The sequence below is a fragment of the Somniosus microcephalus genome, chromosome 8, assembly GCF_052327205.1.
Source record: "Somniosus microcephalus isolate GS21.2 chromosome 8, FLI_Smic_1.0, whole genome shotgun sequence".
NCBI lineage: Eukaryota > Metazoa > Chordata > Chondrichthyes > Squaliformes > Somniosidae > Somniosus > Somniosus microcephalus.
Window position 1 is genome coordinate 137,324,885 of NC_140994.1, and position 24,307 is coordinate 137,349,191.

General features: G+C 44.2%; 1 protein-coding gene across 1 annotated transcript in view; it reads right to left on the reverse strand.

Moving 5' to 3' along the window:
* LOC147113814 (slit homolog 3 protein-like) overlaps positions 1-24,307 on the reverse strand; it is a 714,603-nt gene that overhangs the window by 185,752 nt on the left and 504,544 nt on the right. Inside the window, exons 10-11 of the mRNA XM_085995157.1 lie at positions 16,402-16,473; positions 8,060-8,131 (exon numbers count right to left, since the gene is read on the reverse strand). Of these exons, the coding sequence (XP_085851283.1) occupies positions 8,060-8,131; positions 16,402-16,473 (144 nt within the window). The remainder of the gene's footprint in view (positions 1-8,059; positions 8,132-16,401; positions 16,474-24,307) is intronic.

A 24,307-nucleotide genomic window follows, 5' to 3' on the forward strand; every position in this document is an offset into this window, starting at 1 on the left:
TGCTGCTGGTGTGCCTGGTGATGTGGGTGTTGGGGCTGATCATGGTGGGATTCTGAGAATCAAGGTGAAAGAGTTTCAGGGGCACCCATGCTGATGGAATAGATGGCAGGTGAAGTTGGGATGACAGAAGCGATCCATCAATGGTGGGAGAGATAATGAGGTCAGACTGGATGGAGACTTGTGTAAAGACTTGCAGCATCCTGAATCTGTAGTGGAAATGCATTTTAGATAAGCTAGTGGTTAAGGGAATATGTCTCAATCAGCTGGGAGCTTTGACTTGTCATTTGAAGCAGTCAACTCATCAGCTGATTCAATGGCCACTGACCTCCTGCCTCAGCTTCACAGATGAGGTCTAGGCACAGCGGGAAACCAGTGGGCGACCTGTCAAATCCAAAAAGCTGAGAAAAAGCCATTGATAAGTGGCTGTAAACAAGCCACTAATGATTTTAACTGCCTTCCCCACTGCTGCCTGTTGGGTCTTCTCAGCTCTGGCAGACCTGACATCGGGAAAGCCCAGTGACATGTTTTGACAGCGGGTTCCCAACCCGCTGTCAATCATTTTAAATTTAACTGCTGACCTGCCACCCATCCCGTCTGCTGAGCGCCGGCAAAATTCCAGCCAAAGTCTCTGTTCTCTGACAGGCTGCAATTATTTTAATCCTAATCATGTCATGTCTAGGTGTGATCAAGCTGCAGATACTAGACAAGTAATTTATCTTGCAGCAGCCCTCCCTGGCTTGAGTTGTAAAAACTCATTAAACATTGACTCGCTGAAGTCTATGTAACAACTATGTCAATCTTCAGAGTTTGTTATATTCAGTTGGAACTCAAGTTTAGCCAATAAGAGGGCAACTTTTCTACTTCTAAAGGAGAGAGTTGGACTCAGGAGAACATATTGCTTTTTAAACTTAAAAAGCTAGAGTAGTCAGAACAGGATACATCAGATACAAATTATGTAAGAATAAAGCTAAAATAATAAAAATTGAAAAAATTGATGATAAAATGGGAAGACGATGAGCTCAATTAAATATTTATATTAGTTTTTGGGTCACTATATTACAGGAATATGTTATTTATTACATCTTTATTACTGTAATAGTGTTTGTTTCAGTATTACTGTGTGTGAGCTGAAAACTAAAAAAAAGGGGCAGTGAAGGTAGTGAAGAAAAGAACAATCAAAATGAAGAGTTTAAGGCATCTGAGCTATGAGAAGAGGTTGAAGAGCCTGGGGTTGATTGCTCTGAAGAGGAGAAGGTGCAGGAAAGATATTATTCAAGATTCTTAAGGGAATAGATTGCCACAAACTCCAGAACCAAAGGACACAGGCTCAAGTTTAGAAGAGGGAAGGTGCATAGACAGATATGATTTAAGTACTTAATACAAAGGGTGGTGAACGTATGGAACAGACTGCCACGCAAGCGAGCACAGATAAATAGTGTGGAAAAACATAAGGGAGAATTAGATTGGTATTTGAGGGATTGTGTGCTTAAGAGGTATTCGTTTTTGGGACAGGCCAGATGGACTGTGGAGTCTTTTCCATTCCTGTGCTTTGCTATGTTATGTGAGGTGACTACAAAACATTAGTAAGTGTACAAATATCTCCCACTATAAGATTAATGATTAGTGGGCAATCTAGCAGGTTATCCTTGCTCTTTAACTAAACAGCCGTGATAGCCGCATCGCTGCTAAATCCCTGTCAGTTTAGATTTTTCTTTGATATTTAAGACATTACTTCTTCGGTGTGCTGTGTGCAGTCTGTAGTGGGTACCACCATTAAATGCAACTTGCACCAAATGTCATACCCAAGATTGCCATAGGATCTCAGTCCAATGACTTACAACTGCTGCCCCACCAGTTAGAAGCTTGAAAAGAGTGCACTATGCTAGTTGAGGTAGACATAATATCAGTTTAAACTGTAGGTTTGAGTGGAGTACAGCTGCAAGTACAAGACTACCACAGGGTCTACCACAGGGAGTGGATGAAGCGATTAGTATAGATGCATTTAAAGGAAGGCTAGACAGGCACATGAGATAGAAGGGAATAGAGGGTTATGCTGATAGAGTTAGATGAGGAAAAACGGGACAAGGCTCGAGTGGAGCACAAATGCCGGCATGGACTGGTTGGGCTGAATAACCCATTTCTGTGCCGTATATCCTATGTATGTAACCCGATGTAAGGCACACACTGGTCCCTGCGGCTTCCACTGCAAGGTGCTGATCTGACCTTGCACCTCCCAGTACCACGTTCTACAGTCTCTGCACCTCCCAGTACAACGTTCTACAGTCTCTGCAGCTCCCAGTACCACATTCTACAGTCTCTGCACCTCCCAGTACCACGTTCTACATTCTCTGCACCTCCCAGTACCACGTTCTACAGCCTCTGCACCTCCCAGTACCACGTTCTACAGCCTCTGCACCTCCCAGTACCACGTTCTACATTCTCTGCACCTCCCAGTACCACGTTCTACATTCTCTGCACCTCCCAGTACCACGTTATACAGTCTCTGCACCTCCCAGTACCACGTTCTAGTCTCTGCACCTCCCAGTACCACGTTCTACATTCTCTGCACCTCCCAGTACCACGTTCTAGTCTCTGCACCTCCCAGTACCACGTTCTACAGCCTCTGCACCTCCCAGTACCACGTTCTACAGCCTCTGCACCTCCCAGTACCACGTTCTACATTCTCTGCACCTCCCAGTACCACGTTCTAGTCTCTGCACCTCCCAGTACCACGTTCTACAGTCTCTGCACCTCCCAGTACCACGTTCTAGTCTCTGCACCTCCCAGTATCACGTTTTACAGTCACTGCACCTCCCAGTACCACGTTTTACAGTCACTGCACCTCCCAGTACCACGTTCTACATTCTCTGCACCTCCCAGTACCACGTTCTAGTCTCTGCACCTCCCAGTACCACGTTCTACATTCTCTGCACCTCCCAGTACCACGTTCTACAGTCTCTGCACCTCCCAGTACCACGTTCTACATTCTCTGCACCTCCCAGTACCACGTTCTACATTCTCTGCACCTCCCAGTACCACATACTACAGTCACTGCACCTCCCAGTACCACGTTCTACAGTCTCTGCACCTCCCAGTACCACGTTCTACAGTCTCTGCACCTCCCAGTACCACGTTCTACATTCTCTGCACTCCCAGTACAAGGGTCTGGTGAGTTTCTACATTTCCCAGTACAAGGTTCTAGATATTTTGTGCACCTTCCAGTACACAACATTCAATGTATAGAAATTTGAGTTGACGTTTCGACCCGAAACGTCAACTCAAATTTCTCTCCACGGATGTTGCCTGACTTGCTGTGTTTTTCCAGCATTTTTTGTTGTTATTTTGGATTTCCAGCATCTGCAGTATTTTGCTATCATTCAATGTATAGAGTTCTTCTTTGTAGTGTACTGTTCATTCTATAGAGCTCCCCTGTGTGATGTACTGTCCATTCTATAGAGCTCTCCTGTGTGATGTGCTGTTCATTCTATAGAGCTCTCTGATCTACTGTACTGTTCATTCTATAAAGCTCTCCTGTGTGATGTACTGTCCATTCTATAGAGCTCTCCTGTGTGATGTACTGTTCATTCTATAGAGCTCTCCTGTGTGATGTACTGTTCATTCTATAGAGCTCTCCTGTGTGATGTACTGTCCATTCTATAGAGCTCTCCTGTGTGATGTACTGTTCATTCTATAGAGCTCTCCTGTGTGATGTACTGTCCATTCTATAGAGCTCTCTGATCTACTGTACTGTTCATTCTATAGAGCTCTCCTGTGTGATGTACTGTCCATTCTATAGAGCTCTCCTGTGTGTTGTACTGTCCATTCTATAGAGCTCTCTGATCTACTGTACTGTTCATTCTATAGAGCTCTCCTGTGTGATGTACTGTCCATTCTATAGAGCTCTCCTGTGTGTTGTACTGTCCATTCTATAGAGCTCTCTGATCTACTGTACTGTTCATTCTATAGAGCTCTCCTGTGTGATGTACTGTCCATTCTATAGAGCTCTCCTGTGTGATGTACTGTCCATTCTATAGAGCTCTCTGATCTACTGTACTGTTCATTCTATAGAGCTCTCCTGTGTGATGTACTGTCCATTCTATAGAGCTCTCCTGTGTGTTGTACTGTCCATTCTATAGAGCTCTCCTGTGTGATGTACTGTCCATTCTATAGAGCTCTCTGATCTACTGTACTGTTCATTCTATAGAGCTCTCCTGTGTGATGTACTGTCTATTCTATAGAGCTCTCCTGTGTGATGTACTGTCCATTCTATAGAGCTCTCCTGTGTGTTGTACTGTCCATTCTATAGAGCTCTCCTGTGTGATGTACTGTCCATTCTATAGAGCTCTCCTGTGTGATGTACTGTCCAATCTATAGAGCTCTCCTGTGTGATGTACTGTTCATTCTATAGAGCTCTCCTGTGTGATGTACTGTTCATTCTATAGTGCTCTCCTGTGTGATGTACTGTCCATTCTATAGAGCTCTCCTGTGTGATGTACTGTCCATTCTATAGAGCTCTCCTGTGTGATGTACTGTTCATTCTATAGAGCTCTCCTGTGTGTTGTACTGTCCATTCTATAGTGCTCTCCTGTGTGATGTACTGTTCATTCTATAGTGCTCTCCTGTGTGATGTACTGTTCATTCTATAGAGCTCTCCTGTATGATGTACTGTTCATTCTATAGAGCTCTCCTGTGTGATGTACTTTCTATTCTATAGAGCTCTCCTGTGTGATGTACTGTCCATTCTATCGAGCTCTCCTGTGTGATGTACTGTCCATTCCATAGAGCTCTCCTGTGTGATGTACTGTCCATTCTATAGAGCTCTCCTGTGTAATGTACTGTCCATTCTATACAGCTCTCCTGTGATGTACTGTCCATTCTATAGAGCTCTCCTGTGTGATGTACTGTCCATTCTATAGAGCTCTCCTGTGTGATGTACTGTCCATTCTATAGAGCTCTCCTGTGTGATGTACTGTCCATTCTATAGAGCTCTCCTGTGTGTTGTACTGTCCATTCTATAGAGCTCTCCTGTGTGATGTACTGTCCATTCTATAGTGCTCTCCTGTGTGTTGTACTGTCCATTCTATAGTGCTCTCCTGTGTGTTGTACTGTCCATTCTATAGAGCTCTCCTGTGTGATGTACTGTCCATTCTATAGTGCTCTCCTGTGTGTTGTACTGTCCATTCTATAGTGCTCTCCTGTGTGTTGTACTGTCCATTCTATAGAGCTCTCCTGTGTGATGTACTGTCCATTCTATAGAGCTCTCCTGTGTGTTGTACTGTCCATTCTATAGTGCTCTCCTGTGTGTTGTACTGTCCATTCTATAGTGCTCTCCTGTGTGTTGTACTGTCCATTCTATAGTGCTCTCCTGTGTGTTGTACTGTCCATTCTATAGAGCTCTCCTGTGATGTACTGTCCATTCTATAGAGCTCTCCTGTGATGTACTGTCCATTCTATAGTGCTCTCCTGTGTGTTGTACTGTCCATTCTATAGAGCTCTCCTGTGTGATGTACTGTCCATTCTATAGAGCTCTCCTGTGTGTTGTACTGTCCATTCTATAGTGCTCTCCTGTGTGTTGTACTGTCCATTCTATAGTGCTCTCCTGTGTGTTGTACTGTCCATTCTATAGTGCTCTCCTGTGTGTTGTACTGTCCATTCTATAGTGCTCTCCTGTGTGTTGTACTGTCCATTCTATAGAGCTCTCCTGTGATGTACTGTCGATTCTATAGAGCTCTCCTGTGATGTACTGTCCATTCTATAGCGCTCTCCTGTGTGTTGTACTGTCCATTCTATAGAGCTCTCCTGTGTGATGTACTGTCCATTCTATAGAGCTCTCCTGTGTGATGTACTGTCCATTCTATAGAGCTCTCCTGTGTGATGTACTGTCCATTCTATAGAGCTCTCCTGTGTGGTGTACTGTTCATTCTATAGAGCTCTCCTGTGTGTTGTACTGTCCATTCTATAGAGCTCTCCTGTGTGGTGTACTGTCCATTCTATAGAGCTCTCCTGTGTGATGTACTGTCCATTCTATAGAGCTCTCCTGTGATGTACTGTCCATTCTATAGAGCTCTCCTGTGTGTTGTACTGTCCATTCTATAGAGCTCTCCTGTGATGTACTGTCCATTCTATAGCGCTCTCCTGTGTGTTGTACTGTCCATTCTATAGAGCTCTCCTGTGTGATGTACTGTCCATTCTATAGAGCTCTCCTGTGATGTACTGTCCATTCTATAGCGCTCTCCTGTGTGGTGTACTGTCCATTCTATAGCGCTCTCCTGTGTGTTGTACTGTCCATTCTATAGAGCTCTCCTGTATGATGTGCTGTCCATTCTATAGAGCTCTCCTGTGATGTACTGTCCATTCTATAGAGCTCTCCTGTGATGTACTGTCCATTCTATAGAGCTCTCCTGTGTGGTGTACTGTCCATTCTATAGAGCTCTCCTGTGTGATGTACTGTCCATTCTATAGTGCTCTCCTGTGTGTTGTACTGTCCATTCTATAGCGCTCTCCTGTGTGTTGTACTGTCCGTTCTATAGAGCTCTCCTGTATGATGTGCTGTCCATTCTATAGCACTCTCTGATCTACTGCACTGTTCATTCTATAGACCTTTCCTGTAGAGAGTACTTTACTGAGCTGTTCACTTGATGCCTTATTCAGTTGGCTGTGAAAGCCAATATTGAAGTGCTGAAAGAACATTGAAAACTGCCTCCTTGGAAATCCTGTCAGTTATCTCTGAATCTGGAAGCCTTGCATGGGTCATGAAGTTCAACAGCTTTTTTTGCTTAGCAGCTGTTTTCACAAACCAAGCGGCTCAGTGTGATAAATTGTGAAGTAGATCTCCACAGATATCTGCAATACAAAAGCAGAATCTATTATTTTTGGAAAGGGAAACTAACTTCTAACAATGCAATTGGCTGATTTGTGCAATGTGATGCCCATTTCAACCCAAACCGCGGCGACGCTTCCAGCCGTCTGGTTTCAATACTGGAGGGCCCAACTAGTTCAAATTGCTGCTGTGTTTGATTGGAAAAGGAAAAGGAGGATTTAGCACTGGGGAGGCGGGGGAGGGATACCACACAGAAACTGAGAGATGAGGAATGAAAGGGGATTGAAAAACTGTAACATGAGAAGAGCATTCACAAAAAGGACTCAAGCATGTAATGGAAAGATATACCAAAAATGATAACTTGCACCGCAAGCATCAATACAACTGAGTTAACATTGATCACTTATTTCAAAGCCTGTATTTGGTTTAAAGCTTAAAAGTAAATTTATTGGGTTAACCGGATTCCCTATCTGATGCGGCCCTTCAATGCCACGAATACTAGAGGCACATCAATAAGAGTTTTATTAGCCTGTGTAATGCACCTAAAAAGCTTTGAAGGTACCGGTGAGCATCAGGTTATTTTAAGAAGAGACTGACTCTAATTCTACACAATATTAGCTGATCCACTAATTTAGAGACCAGAGTCTTCTTATGGGCAAGGTGCAAACTCAGCAGTCCTACTACTTAACTGATTAATGACTCAGTAAATTGCAAATCCCACAGGGAACGCTGCAGTTCTTCTCGAGCAGAATCAACACTTTCAAACAGGTGAACTGAAACTGACTGGGAGGAGTTACTATACTTGACACTGTGGGGGAGCTGGATTAACATTAGTAAAAGATAGAGCCAGTAACACAGGGTGCTGTCTGGGAGGAGTTACAATACCTGACAATGTGAGGGAGCTGGATCAACATTAGTAGGCATTCACTCTTGATTGTTCAATATCAGTTGTATGTGTTACTTTAACTTCTTCACACTGTCAGGCTCAATAAGCCTTCCAAAACCAATACACCCAATTTTGTCATCAAAAATTTGTATGTCATCAAAAACGTTTTTAAAAATTGACTGAAAGGAACAGAAAAATAAAGCACAAGAGAGAAAGAAATCCAGAACAAAAGGGAGATTGGCACAAGGGCCATTAACTGTTTCTTTTAATTTCTAATGACGAGAAAAAAAACACCCTCAACACATTACACACTAAAAGCAATGAAGAATCTCCTTGTTAAGCTCCATACTTACAGGGAGGTGAGCGATCGCAGTCCTTGAAATGCATTGGCAGCAATCTCTGAGATCTGGTTCTTACTCAGGTCGCTGTAGGGAAAAAAATAAGAGGCATAAGGAGCAAATTTCAATTCTAATAAAACTATGGCCCAGAAATTGCTGGAGCGGGACATCTCACGGTGAGCACTGAATAGATTTTTTTTCTTCACCCTTCAAGCTGTATTATTTTTGCACCACAAATTGCTTGAAATGCGAATTGATAATGCAATGTCAACGAGGCATCTGAGACCTCATGAGCGTCGAGTCCAACGGTCCACCTCCTTAACCATTTAAATTTAAGGAAAGATTGGTTGGGGGGGGGGGGCGGGAGAGCTTATGGAAAGGAAGGAAAATAAACAAGGAGAGTATGCACAAGTGAATGCCCAATGAGGACCGGATCAGGCTTGACAAACATGCCGTCCACAGTCAAAAGTTCACTAAGAAGGGTACGGTAGTGTAGTGGTTATGTTACTGGACGAGTAATTCAAAGAATGCGAGTTCAAATCCCACCATGGCACTTTGAGAATTTAAATTCAGTTTATCAGTAAAAGTGACCATATACAGTAGCTGTCAGATTGTTGTAAAAACCCAACTGGTTCACTAATGTCCTTTAGGGAAGGAATCCTGCTGTCTTTACCCAACCTGGCCTATATGTGACTCCAATCCATCACCAATGTGGTTGATTCTTAGCCGCCCTCTGAAGTGGCCTAGCAAGCCACTCAGTTGTAGTAAACCGTTACCAGCAGTTCAAGAAGAAGGCCCTCCACTACCTCAGGCCAACTAGGGGTAGGCAAGCAACACCCATGAATGAACAAATAAAAAATCTGGGTTTATTTATGAATCACTGATACTTGAGTGAGTTACAGATGAGCACCCAGCAACCATCGAACTGTATCCTCATTGGGAATCACACCTGCAGGGGAACAGCTGAAGACAATTGATTAGAAAAGGGGTAAACATAATCATATGATGAAAGCTTCCCATATGATGATATCTGAGTTTATGGGGACATAAGAAAGCACAGATTGAGGAAAGGCCATTCATTCCACAGACCTGGTTGAGGTATTGTACAGCTTCCAGTGCCCAGAAAGTCTTACAGCGGTTAGGAGTCAAGGGGGTAGATCCTGACTTTGTGCAATGGTGTGAAACAGGTAGTAGCAAGTTGGCAGCCCGTTTCCATTGGCTTCAACGGGAATAAAAATTTCAATGGGAATAAAAATGGGGAGAGATGTAAAACGAGCTGCCGACTCGCTATCACCCATTTAACACCATCGTGCAAAGTCAAGATCTCGCCCAAGTGGAAGAGGATAGAAAAAATGGCAAAAAAACAAATGGAGTAAATTTTCATTTTCACTGCGTGATGGTAATCTGGTGGAGTGGATCACCCGCCCATTATAAAACCCGTCTGATTTTCTTCTCATTGGTTTCATCGGATATAAATTATGCAGGTTCTATAACGGGCAGGCAACCCACTCCGTCAGATTATCGCCAGGCCGCGAAGGCAAACATTACACCCGAGGTAATGTCATTGCAAACTCGCACTTCAGGCATGCTGCAGGCCAGATGTATTGTAGGGTTTCCTCCTTCAGCTACCCTGGCATCCCTGGCCTGATCTCAGTCACAGCCAAAGGAAAGCGCCAGGCTTTCTGTGGGTGAGAATATTAATAAGCACTGAACCTGAAAGCAGTCAAATGCTGTGGGTGTGTGCCCACTGGGCGCAAGATGCCAGCTGCTTAGATTAATTATACTTAGGACCTTAATTATTATTATTTTTTATTATTGCTATTTTATCAGATGTGTTAAGAAGACACTTAATTAAGAAATTACTCCAGGAGTGCGAAAGACCTGATCATTACCGGCTGGTGAAGCCATGGGAGAGTTATTCTAAAGAAACCAACAGAGGAATAAATTCAAAATTCCACAGCTCCAAGATTATTTTCTCTTCCCAGTGTCCCACACTCCTTTTTCTCAATCTGTTCATTGACATTCTGAATGAAATGCTTAAAAAATGATGCCAATTACTGACTGCGTGATCGATGTCTGTTGTCAGACCTGTGTGTTGTACCCAACATGCAGTCTTGTACCCTCACACATCAGGTATAAACTGCCATGTCAAGTATATCAATCTAGCCCATTTATTTAGCATCTGGACATTTTTGGAGACAGTGCCGGCCTTGAATTTTTGCTGTACAGATATTACTGTACAAATGGTTCATATGAAACTCCTCAGGCTGCTGGAGGCTTCTTACTGGAGTTGCTCGCTTTTTTAAAATAAGTGGGCTCGAGCCTCAGTTAAAAATAAAGGAATTTCACGCATGTGCTCATTTTTAATAATGAAATTATTAAATAAGAATTAAACTAATTTCATTAGTGTTTGTACACTATTATTCGCATCGAGGAATTTCAAGTCAGTTGCGTCTAAAAATATTTGCACTTCACTGAGATGACAAAAAACAACAATGTCTCTGGCAGTTGGAGGCAAACATATTGGCGCAGAATTTCCGCGGGGTTCGACAGGGGATTTGCACCGTTTAAACCCGGGTTTCTGTAGATCATCTACCGCAGTCACAGCAGACGATCGAGAGAGCCCTCTGCAGACATTCAACCCCATTGCGCCACAATGAAGAATGCTTGGCTTTTCACCGATGCCATTTTATTATGGTTCCAACTTTCCCACCCACAGCTTCCTCCTGCTTCCAATATTTTACCCTCCTCTACTCGAACTAGTGGCCCCTGCTGGGGTACGATTCCACAGTCCCTCGCTGCTGTACCCAAGTGACTATTATTCTAAACGTTCAATGGTTGATTTTCCTCTCCCTGGCCTCTATGTGCATTGGTTGGAGGATAATAAGAGTGGGTTTCTATAACTCTGGGTCTCGTCTCGTTTGCACTGACACCCATTTCCCTGGGTATATCTGGCATGGGCTGCAAACTCTTAAGCAGCATGCGGGAATTACATCATAGTTCCTTCTGCATCATTTTCTGGAGATTCTGATGGGTAGAAAGAGCCCCACTGGTGAAACCTGAGATGCCACTTCAGAGGGGAGATTGTGGAAATGGGGCATCTGGCTCTTACCTCAGTTAAGTATCTTTCCCATTCTTCAATACAGAAGGGCTGCATTGAAGGGGTGGAGGCTATTTGGTTGCCGCTTCTGCCAAGAGGACAAAAAAATGCCCAGAATTTGTGCAGCTACGAGTATTTCTAAAAGAGAGGGGATAGATTGGGGAAACAGAAAGGGCATTTAGAAGCGAAAAGGCAGATCAAAAAAAGCAGAAAGAAAAGAGATAACGAGAAGTGGGAGACAGAGAAACAGAGGGGACAGACAGGGAGAGAAGGGACAGATAGAAAAAGAGAAAGTGCAGATAAAGAGAAGGGGCAGATAGAAAAATAACTGGGATAATAGAGAAAGAGAGGAGCAGATATAGAGAGGGGCTGCAGTTTAACCAGCACAGACCACTGGTAAACTTCTCACTGCTTGCCAGCTTTGACCATCTTACTTGTTAGGCATTGTCTTGCAGTGTTATCTGGAGCCAAATGGAAAGAATCCTAGCTCCGAGTGACATGTCTATCTCTCCAGGTTCCATTTGCAAGCCAGACTGATTAGTCAGTCATCAACAATGCCCTGGGGTACTGCAGATTTGTTTGGCTCAGGTATCGATTTATCAAATGTGGCATGAATGGTTGAAATGGCTTCTAACTTCCATCACTGTTTTGTAGCCACCTCATCTTCAAGGAGATCCACGTACCTCCCCCACAGGGAGGGTAGTCACTAATTGCTCTTTAGACTGTTATGTTCATTAATAACTAGTCATTTTCATTATGAACAGCTAGCTTAGAGCTAGTCACTTTATTCATGCCATGCCAAGTGTCAGTTTGGCGTCCAGGAAGTCACTTTCCTAGGAGATAATCTATCTGGTAAAGGAATAGAGCCAGATATGGAAAAAGTAAACGCCATACTCAACATGCCCCGACCCACTGACAAAAAAGGAGTGCTACGCATCATGGGGATAATAAACTTCATTGGAAAGTTCATTCCTAACTTGTCAGCCAAGACAGCCTGTCTGCGAGACCTGCTACATAAAACAAATGAGTTTGCATGGACAGAAAGACATGAACAAGAGTTGATGAACCTCAAAACAGTGCTGACAACCACATCTGTACTCACCTTCTTTGACCCAACAAAGAGAATCAAAGTGTCAACGGATGCATCAAAAGATGGCCCAGGCACGGTCTTGCTACAAGCAGAGGGTGAAGATTGGAAGCCTGTTGCCTATGCCTCCAGGTCTATGACTGATTCTGAGTGTCGATACGCCCAAATTGAAAAGGAATGCCTAGGCTTGGTAGTCGGACTAGAAAAGTTCCATGGCTACATATATGGACTTCCCACCTTCAGTTGAGACAGACCACTGCCCACTGGTTGCCATCATAAAAAAGAACCTGAATGACATGTCTCCAAGGATTCAACGACTCATGATGAAGCTGCAAAGATATGACTTTGAACTGATCTACACACCAGGCAAACACATAGTGTTAGCAGATGCACTATCCCGAGCACCCACAATGAGTCATGTGAGCTCTACTGAAGAAGACGTGGATGTTCATGTGAGTATGGTCACTGCTGCGCTGCCCGTGTCAGACACAAAATCAAAGCAAATAGCAGAAGAATCAGTAAAAGATACAGTGTTACAAACAGTAATAGAGAACATTCATCATGGTTGGCCAAAAGGTTCCTGTCCAAAGTACTTTCACGTAAGGTCAGAATTGAGTGTCGCAAGTGGACTATTACTAAAACAGAACAGTCATTTCACAAGGCAGTAGTCAAGATGGATGCTGTACAGAAGTCCACATGGCATGAATAAAGTGACTAGCTCTAAGCTAGCTGTTCATTATGAAAACGACTAGTTATTAATGAACATAACATGGTACCAGAAGTGGTAAAATCTGCTGAATATTGTGAAACGCGACATGGAGACTTTGAAGCCACCGGAGGGTTTGAAACTCATGGGGAATGTCGACTGCAATTGGCGGACTTTCAAACAACAATTCGAACTCTACATTGCTGCCATCGGATTCGGTACGATGCCAGATGCAAGGAAAATAGCGTTGCTGCTCATGGTTGCAGGCCCACAGTCGATAGAGGTATTTAATACATTTGTATTTAATCAAGAGCAGGACAGAAAAAAATTGGACGATGTGCTAAAAAAATTTGATACACATTGTTCTCCCAAAAAGAACGAAACCTATGAGAGGTACGTGTTCCGTTCAAGGACACAGCAGCAAAATGAGACTTTTGATAGCTTTGTGACCGATCTGAAACTGAAAGCACAGACATATAATTTCTCTGAACTGAAATTATCCATGATTCGTGACCAGATTGTGTTTGATATTCATGATAAAAAAGGTCAGGGAACATCTGTTGAGAGAAACCGAACTAACATTGGAAAATGCTGTAAAAATATGCCAAGCCAGTGAGCTAGCTCAAAAGCACATGAAGACTTTCAGTGAAATTAATAATAATGCGATTGTAGTAAGTGATAGTGCTGCTGTCGGTGCTGTGTCCTACAAAGGGAAGAAACATGGGCAGAACAGAAATGCAAAGCAATCGGAGGAAGGAATTTTTAATTGTAAACGCTGTGGTTACAAACACCAGTCACAACAATGCCCAACGTTTGGAAAAATGTGCACAAAATGTCATGGAAAGAATCACTTTGCCAAACAATGCTTTTCAAAAGTAAAAACTAAGAAAGGGCAATGAGTTAATGTGATTGAGGACACCGATTTAAGTGAGACATTTTCTGTAGGAATGGTGTCATGTGACAATATCAAAAAGGATACAGAAAATGTGCAGCCCTCAGGAATGGACAATGCTGAACATAAAGTTAATGCAGTAAAAGAGGACAAATGGATGATCCCACTGCAGGTAAATGGAGCATTAGTTACATTGAAACTAGACACTGGGGCAAAAGCAAACTTAATCAGTATGAGTGACATTAAAAATATGAAAGAAAAGCCCAAAATACAGAAAAAGTCAGTACTACTGAAGAACTATAATGGACAGAAAATAGATAGCTTAGGTGTATGCAGACTTAAAGTGACAGTCAAAGACAAAGTGCATCATCTCACGTTTTCTGTTGTGGCTGAAGGACTTGATTCACTACTAGGTGACAAAGCTTGTGAGGACTTAGAACTGGTCAGGAGAGTCTACCGTATAAACTGTGCCATAAGCAGACCAGATGACTCGGTGGATTCTGTAGTGAGTAATTTCCAGGATGTGTTCAAAGGATTTGGAGTTCTACCATTCACTTACAAGATCCAGCTAAAGGAAGATGCTCAGCCAGTGGTACATGCTCCACGGAGAGTTCCAGCACCCCACTCCTGGTACCATGTTATGTTCATTAATAACTAGTCGTTTTCATTATGAACAGCTAGCTTAGAGCTAGTCACTTTATTCATGCCATGTGGACTTCTGTATGGCATCCATCTTGACTACTGCCTTATGGGTAGCCTAGTGCATCGTGGGTAGTCCACTCTTATATATACAGCTAAACATACAGCAACATAAAGCTCCACGTAGTATACCATTCTAGAATGACAGGTTACTGATCATTACATAGACAACTGGCAAGCATGGATTTGAGCCCTTGTGAAGCAGACAGCAGGTACAGGGAGCTCCTCACAAGTGGCGTGGGGAACAGCACAACCCATCAGAGCTTTCGGTTCTGGGATTATGAGATCCTTGTCGACATGAGAGCTAAGTGGCGGAGGAAGCTTATGCACAGGCTGAAGTGTAAAGGACGAAAGATGAAGCAGAGGTCCAGGTGAACTACTGCTGAAGATGCAATGCTGAACAGGCTTTGCTGAATCTTACATGGCAAATGGACTCTGGACACTTCTGCTTGTACATGTTCTGCCAAGACCAATTTAGAGGCACCTCAGATGCTGGTCATGAAAAGATCCTGAGTATTGGTCTTTTGTAGTACTGTGCCTTGATGTATAGTAGTTATAAAATAAAACGTGAAAACTAAAAAAAAATCAGAACTTTTTGATCTTTATCTTGAGTCAACTTGGATGAACATTCCTACTCCTTCAATGCATCAATGCCCTTCCCTCCAACATAAGGTCAGAAATGGGGATGTTCACTGATGACTGCAGCGTTCAGCGCCATTTGCAACTCAACAGATAATGAAGCAGTCCATGCCCGCATGCAACAAGACCTGGACGACGTTCAGGCTTGAGCTGATAAGTGGCAATATTCGTGCCAAAGATTTGTCAGGCAATGACTATCTCCAACAAGTGAGAGCCTAACCACCTCCCCTTGACATTCAATGGCATTACCATCGCCGAATCCCCCACTAACAACATCCTGGAGGTCATCATTAACCAGAAACTTAACTGGGCCAGCCACATAAATACTGTGGCAACAAGAGCAGGTTAGAGGCTAGGTATTCTGCGGCGAGTGTCTCACCTCCTGACTCCCCAAAGCCTTTCCACCATCTACAAGGCACAAGTAAGGAGTGTGATGGAATACTCTCCACTTGCCTGGATGAATGCAGCTCCAACAACACTCAAGAAGCTCGACACCATCCAAGACAAAGCAGCCCACTTGATTGGCACCCCATCCACCACCTTAAACATTCACTCCCTCCACCACTGGCGTACCGTGGCTGCAGTGTGTACCATCTACAAGATGCACTGCAGCAACTTGCCAAGGCTTCTTCGGCAGCACCTCCCAAACCTGTGACCTATTTCACCTAGAAGGACAAGGGCAGCAGGCACATGGGAACACCACCACCTCCAAGTTCCCCTCCAAGTCACACACCATCCTGACTTAGAAGTATATCGCCGATCCTTCATCGTCGCTGGGTCAAAATCCTGGAACTCCCTACCTAACAGCACTGTGGGAGTACCAACACCACACGGACTGCAGCAGTTCAAGAAGGCGGCTCACCGCCACCTTCTCAAGGACAACTGGGGATGGGCAATAAATGCTGGCATTGCCAGGGACGCCCTGATCCCATAAACAAATTTTAAAAAACTCCCTGATCGAAATCCCTACCCTAAAGACCAGGGCACTGTGTGGCAAACATCACACCTGTAAGCACACTCCCGCAGCTTTCTCACTCCTAGCTCTGTCTGTTCTCCCTCCAGTACACTCACTTTCCTGGAGCTTGCGATGTAGGTGAGTCAAGCTCCGCTCACTGCTGGATACTTGAAAGGGTAAAAGGGGGGAAGCTACTAAGTGATGCCTGCATGTGCTGTGATTATTCAGTGAATCAACGTTCCTGCAATCCTGATTTTAATAAATCCCTGGTTTACTTACACCCGCTTGAGTTTCTTGTATTGTGTGAAGGCTCCGGCTCCCACAGTCTTGATCAAATTTTGTTCCAATCGTCTGCAGAGCAAGAAAAGCAAAATCAACTTAATAACATTTCAGCTAAGAGCTGCAAAATGTTAATACTTCCCCCGGCAGTGCCTAGAGCAAAAAATACAATCAGTGACTCAGGGGCAGTTCATGCAAGGTTGGCAACTGGATCATAGCGACGTCAAGGGCAGGTCCAGTGGCTCTGGGAAGGGAGAGGAGCACACGGGGAAGGTACACAAGGTATGGGAGCAGTGCCTAGACCCAGTCACTCTGTACACTCGGACCCGTCACTCTGCACTAATCTGTTTCTATTGTACCGTATTTGAATCAAGTGTGTTTTGCAGTGATCCACAGACATCTTGTGAAAATAAAGCAGGTGTTTAAAATGATCTCCTGTCAGCTGGTAATTGCAGAAATCCATTCAGAATCAGCAACAAATCCTCTGTCTTTGTGTGTCTCTCCTCTCATTCACACCCACACACATGTTCCTGTTCATCAGGCTCCAATTCAGGCCAGGATGGCGTTTAAACATCAGGTACGCAGCGTGCTTTACCCTCAGTCAATGAAATCTGTGCCCACCAAGATGACAGAGCAATTCATCTTTAAGAAGTTGTGCACTGCTGCCCCAGTGAATAAAACACATTTAATCTGTGCCATAGGCCTGCCCTTTACTAGGAAAATAAAATGACTGTACATTTGTCTAATGGAACATTTCATTACAAATTTTCTCCACCTCCTTCCCCTTGTTCTCAAAGTCCTCCAATCCTTCATCAAACTCCTCGCTGATTCAGCTGTGAAACTCTGGATGAATGCTTACTGTTCTCAGCTTCCATTCACTCTCTAAATGAGGTTGTTATACTCTGCTAATATTCTGCTTGGGATATTTTCCAACTATTTCCACCCATAAAACACAATCTTACAGTTAGGAGGTTAAGTATACACATTAGCACCCCTCTGGGTTTCTATCACATCAACTGACTGATTACCGGGAGAGACTCAGGAGGGTATCTTGAAATGAATGCTTGCTGTTTGAGTTGAAAAAGTATTATTGAATCCTGTTTTTTAAGGTCAATTAGATAACACAGGCTGTTATTTTCCTCTGTGCATTTGTTTTAGTCAATCTGTAACTATGTCTACAACCAACACACATGTAGATTGGTTGAAGCTATTGCATCGGAGAACATGCATGGGATTTCTGAATTACTGCTGTGAGTACGAGGTACAGGAGGTTTGTCTTTGATAATGAGCTTTAACAGGAAGCACGCAATACCCCTCTACTACCCCCATCAATATAGAGGAGACACAGTCCATGTGAGGTCCAGGACCTGACCTGTGAGCTGCTGTTGAGGCAACACAAAGATTGAACAATTTTACAATGCTGCTCACATGAAGAACAATGACCTGGATATTAACTCCCCCACGATGGGCCGGAGAGGGTCGGGGGGGGGGTGGTGTGGGGGGGGGGCTTTAAAATTTAAAAAGGGGAACGCGACCCCAGCCCTCCACCTACGTGCCGTTGCTGTTTTTAAGGTGACGCGGTTGCGAGATGCCCGTGTGTCCCCCGTGGAGGGGCGTGATACTTCGTTAACATATTTAAATCAACCTCTCTCAGTGCAATTGGGTCATGTACATGGACCTGCATAACAGACCAAACTGGGCTACAGCCTTTTCTCATTGCTACATCCTCATATTCATACTGTAAATGTTAATTTATTAATGGAGGGCTTTGCCTGTTGGGAGAGAACACTCATCAAAGTTTATTATTGTAGTAGGGGGTTGGGGGCCAGTTGGACAGAAACACCGAGAGGCAACATTCAATTTCAGATAAATTCATCTGAATCGACTCCGGCCTCTCACGAAGTTTAGACAGAGATGTATACAGTTTGTTAAGACCCTATACACTGCTTATTCTGACATTCTGTCTGCAGACCCTCACTGAAATAAGCTGAGCTGTGGAGTTGCAAATCTGGATATGATCCACATTAGGCTGAGTCCATTTGGAAAACATACGGTTTCATTTGCTTTTGGCTTTGCTGTGATAAGAAAATAAAATGATGATGATTTGTGGACACAGGCAGTGGTAGAGTACGTTCTCTGTGCATATGTTCTGTCATTTTCTATAACTTAACAAATGGTTCTAACTGCCACGATGGTCAGCAATGTTCATTAGTCATCTATAGGCCTGCATTGCACCCATATTCCCCTGATGCTGTGTGAGCAGGGTGTATATTCACTCGAAGTCTAGTTGGAGTGTGTTGCCCAGTGGGAGTAGACAACATCTGTCTTTAGCTTATTTCTACTCCATTCTTGTCACAGTGCTGAAAACATTAACCTCAAGGGTTGAACATAAGAGGATGTGTATGGCTGTCTCTGCTATCATTGGCAATGCTACTTTGTGATTGGCTAACGGCAAGCATCCTACCAAGGGAGAGGCTGGGCAGTGCCAATTTTATCCCCCAACCCAACCTGGAAGAGCCTCAGGGGGTACAGCTGGCAGGTGTTTAACCAGGCCTTAGCTGGATGACTACAAGATGTGACTTGAAAAGTGCCAACTTAAATAGATTCATTTTTAAATTCTTATTACAAAGTTGCATCATTTTTGGAAAAGGAAATCAATAATTTTGGCCTCATATGAAGATGTCAACAAATTACTCTCACAATGTGTGCCAAGTGCCAAATGAATTGTTGGCAGTGAAATGGAACTTTAGCCAATAAAGTTTGCAGCCTTGGCAGATTGTGGGTTCAAGCCCTACTCTGGAAACTTGAGCATAAAATCTCAGCTAACACATCAGGATAGTACTGAGGGGCTGCTGTATTTTCAGGATAGTACTGAGGGGCTGCTGTATTTTCAGGATAGTACTGAGGGGCTGCTGTATTTTCAGGATAGTACTGAGGGGCTGCTGTATTTTCAGGATAGTACTGAGGGACTGCTGTATTTTCAGTATAGTACTGAGGGACTGCTGTATTTTCAGTATAGTACTGAGGGGCTGCTGTATTTTCAGTATAGTACTGAGGGGCTGCTGTATTTTCAGTATAGTACTGAGGGGCTGCTGTATTTTCAGGATAGTACTGAGGGGCTGCTGTATTTTCAGGATAGTACTGAGGGGCTGCTGTATTTTCAGTATAGTACTGAGGGACTGCTGTATTTTCAGTATAGTACTGAGGGACTGCTGTATTTTCAGTATAGTACTGAGGGACTGCTGTATTTTCAGGATAGTACTGAGGGGCTGCTGTATTTTCAGTATAGTACTAAGGGGCTGCTGTATTTTCAGTATAGTACTGAGGGGCTGCTGTATTTTCAGGATAGTACTGAGGGGCTGCTGTATTTTCAGGATAGTACTGAGGGGCTGCTGTATTTTCAGTATAGTACTGAGGGACTGCTGTATTTTCAGTATAGTACTGAGGGACTGCTGTATTTTCAGGATAGTACTGAGGGGCTGCTGTATTTTCAGGATAGTACTGAGGGGCTGCTGTATTTTCAGTATAGTACTGAGGGGCTGCTGTATTTTCAGGATAGTACTGAGGGGCTGCTGTATTTTCAGGATAGTACTGAGGGGCTGCTGTATTTTCAGTATAGTACTGAGGGACTGCTGTATTTTCAGTATAGTACTGAGGGACTGCTGTATTTTCAGTATAGTACTGAGGGACTGCTGTATTTTCAGTATAGTACTGAGGGACTGCTGTATTTTCAGTATAGTACTGAGGGACTGCTGTATTTTCAGGATAGTACTGAGGGGCTGCTGTATTTTCAGTATAGTACTAAGGGGCTGCTGTATTTTCAGTATAGTACTGAGGGGCTGCTGTATTTTCAGGATAGTACTGAGGGACTGCTGTATTTTCAGTATAGTACTGAGGGGCTGCTGTATTTTCAGGATAGTACTGAGGGGCTGCTGTATTTTCAGTATAGTACTAAGGGGCTGCTGTATTTTCAGTATAGTACTGAGGGACAGCTGTATTTTCAGTATAGTACTGAGGGGCTGCTGTATTTTCAGGATAGTACTGAGGGGCTGCTGTATTTTCAGTATAGTACTGAGGGGCTGCTGTATTTTAAGTATAGTACTGAGGGGCTGCTGTATTTTCAGTATAGTACTGAGGGACTGCTGTATTTTCAGGATAGTACTGAGGGGCTGCTGTATTTTCAGTATAGTACTGAGGGACTGCTGTATTTTCAGTATAGTACTGAGGGACTGCTGTATTTTCAGTATAGTACTGAGGGACTGCTGTATTTTCAGTATAGTACTGAGGGGCTGCTGTATTTTCAGTATAGTACTGAGGGACTGCTGTATTTTCAGTATAGTACTGAGGGACTGCTGTATTTTCAGTATAGTACTGAGGGACTGCTGTATTTTCAGTATAGTACTGAGGGACAGCTGTATTTTCAGTATAGTACTGAGGGGCTGCTGTATTTTCAGTATAGTACTGAGGGGCTGCTGTATTTTCAGGATAGTACTGAGGGGCTGCTGTATTTTCAGTATAGTACTGAGGGGCTGCTGTATTTTCAGGATAGTACTGAGGGGCTGCTGTATTTTCAGTATAGTACTGAGGGGCTGCTGTATTTTCAGGATAGTACTGAGGGGCTGCTGTATTTTCAGTATAGTACTGAGGGGCTGCTGTATTTTCAGTATAGTACTGAGGGGCTGCTGTATTTTCAGTATAGTACTGAGGGGCTGCTGTATTTTCAGGATAGTACTGAGGGGCTGCTGTATTTTCAGGATGAGATGTTAAACCGAGGAGGCCCTGTCTGCCCTCTCAGGTGGATATAAAAAATCCTATGGGACTATTTTGAAGAAGAGCAGAGGAGTTCTTCCCAGTGTCCTGGCCAACATTTAACCCTCAACCAAGATCGGCGATATATTTCCAAGTCAGGATGGTGTGCGACTTGGAGGGGAACTTGGAGGTGGTGGTGTTCCCATGCGCCTGCTGCCCTTGTCCTTCTATGTGGAAGAGGTCGCGGGTTTGGGAGGTGCTGCCAAAGATGCCTTGGCGAGTTGCTGCAGTGCATCCTGTAGATGGTACACACTGCAGCCACGGTACGCCGGTGGTGGAGGGAGTGAATGTTTAAGGTGGTAGATGGGGTGCCAATTAAGTGGGCTGCTTTGTCTTGGATGGTGTCGAGCTTCTTGAGTGTTGTTGGAGCTGCACTCATCCAGGCAAGTGGACAGTATTTCATCACCCTCCTGACTTGTGCCTTGTAGATGGTGGAAAGGCTTTGGGGAGTCACGAGGTGAGACACTTGCCGTAGAATACCCAGCCTCTGACCTGCTTTTGTTGCCACAGTATTTATGTGGCTGGTCCAGTTAAGTTTCTGGTCAATGGTGACCCCCAGGATATTGATGGCGGGGGATTCGGCGATGGTAATGCTGTGGCGGAGCCACCAAAGGACTCAGAGTGGTTGTACATAATTCCTTTAACAGCAATGTAGTTACTGTCTGTGCCTGTACCTTTAATTACACTGTTTGACTGTACAATGTCTAGTTACCTTTACAGCACGGTTTCAACGTGATGACGTCATGCCGTTAGTCACATGATGCCCCAATGGCGAGAAGAACGTGGTGACGTGATGACGTCAGTCTTCTGACCAGAGGATCAGTCCTCGTGGAGCCCTCAAGGAGAGTAGACCTGTTATTGATGTGTTCTAGCAGTTTCCAGTTTAAACTCGTTTGGTTTCATTAAAGTTCATTATTTTAATTGCCTGAGTCGAACTCAGTCTTTTTGATAGGAACCTCCGTTCCTACAATGCCATTAATTGTCAAGGGATGGTGGTTAGACACCCGCTTGTTGGAGATATTCATTGCCTGGCACTTGTGTGGTGCGAATGTTACCTGCCACTTATCAGCACAATCCTGAATGTCGTCCAGGTCTTTCTGCATGCAGGCATGGACTGCTTCATTATCTGAGGAACGTCTAGACTGAATATTTCCAGGTAATTCAACCGTTGAGTCCTGTAGTGTATGTACCTTTAAGAGCCCCTGTGTACTGTAATACCGGTAGTGACCACTCGGGTATATAAGCCTGTATAGCGTCTTGTATCTTTTAGTTCACCTCCAGACTTTGTTCAGTAAACACCTCTTAAACCAACTCCTGCATTCCGTGTCTCCATTAACACACGGATACAACAGTGGCGACGAATTGGAAACGGACTTACCTGCAATTCGGCAGCACCTCAAGGAGATCGATTCCTCAGACGAAGGTCGAAGAAAAAAAAAAGGAAAAAAAACTGTGGTTTCACCAGCTAGCCGGGCTGGTGGCAGGTACTGCACTAATCCTTCCTGGGCGGTGGGCTGGGGCTCGATCGGGTGGCTCTGCAGCGGGGCCGAGCAGCGAGTCGGAAGGCGGAGGCAAACAGAGACGGAGGGTGGAGCACTCGGGAGACGGCCGGCGCTGCAAAGCAGGTCGGCATTCGGACCAAGCAGAGGGAGGGAAAAGTCCCAGAGAGTCCGGCGGGAACGAGTCTCCAACTATTAAAAATGTCTGTGTAAATAAAAACCGCAGAGAACAGCGTTGTCAGCGGCGGGAAAGCGCGGGAGGCGCCATTTTTTCTCGGCAGGGAAGAAAGGAAAGCGCGGGAGGCGCCATTTTTGATTTTCAGGATGCCTAAGACTGGCAATATTACTACTTTCGATAGTGATATAGAGGATTGGACCACATATGTGGAAAGAGTGGAGGTATATTGCACAGCGAATGAAGTAGAGGATGATAAAAAGGCATCGGTACTTCTAAATCTGATGGGCGCAAGGACATACGGGCTGTTACGAAACTTAATCACTCCAGCCAAACCGATGGACAAGAATTTTAAGGAGATTGTTGATACCCTACAGGAGCACTTAAACCCAACACCGCTGCTGATAGCGGAACGATTCAAATTCTTCAGGAGGAATCAGCACAAGAATGAAAGTAATGCTGATTACCTCACCGAATTAAGAAAGCTGACAAAGCACTGCCAATTCGGGGCAGGACTGGCAGATTCTCTACGAGACAAATTCGTCTGCGGTCTCCTAAGTGAAGGAACACAGAAAAGGCTACTTTCTGAGAAAGATTTGACACTGGACAAGGCTTTCAGTGTGGCTGTATCATACGAAGCAGCAGCAAGAGGAGCTGCAGAGATACAGCAAAAGCCACAGGACTTCGGCACCCATGAAATGACACGGGGTTTGGAGAGATGTTATCGCTGCGGCAGATCCACCCATGACCAGAGGGACTGCTGGTTCAAGGACAAAGCATGCAGGCAATGCGGAAAGATGGGACACATTGCACGTGTATGCCGATCTGGAAACAAAAAATCCACTGACAGAAAAAAAATCAATAAGGAAAAGTACAGAAAGGTACAAATGATGACGGACAGTAGCTCCGAAGACCAGAAGAGCGATAGCGACTCCGGAAACAAGAGACTAAGCTGTCTCAAATTACATAATGTAATTGCCAAAGAAGATTACCAGACCATTTGGGTTACCCTCACGATAGTGGGGTCCCCAGTTAAAATGGAGCTAGATACAGGATCAGCTCTGACCGTCAAAAGTCGACGGGATTACGAGCGGCTATTTCCGCATATACCTTTGAAAGACACATCCATTATCTTGAAGACATATACGGGGCAGAAAGTATACCCCAGAGGGAAAATAAAGGTGCCTGTTGTATACAATGGCAAGGAAATACAGAAGTTGTATTTATACGTTCTGCAAGATGGTGGTCCACCGTTGTTGGGACGTGAATGGATCAGGAAGATACGTTTAGACTGGCACTCCATTCAGGCACTGACGGTGACCAGTAAGAAAAAAAATGATGATGACGTCATACCTGAACGATTAAAAGACATCTTGGCTAACGCCAAAGAAGTGTTTCAACAGGAACTAGGAACCTTGAAAGG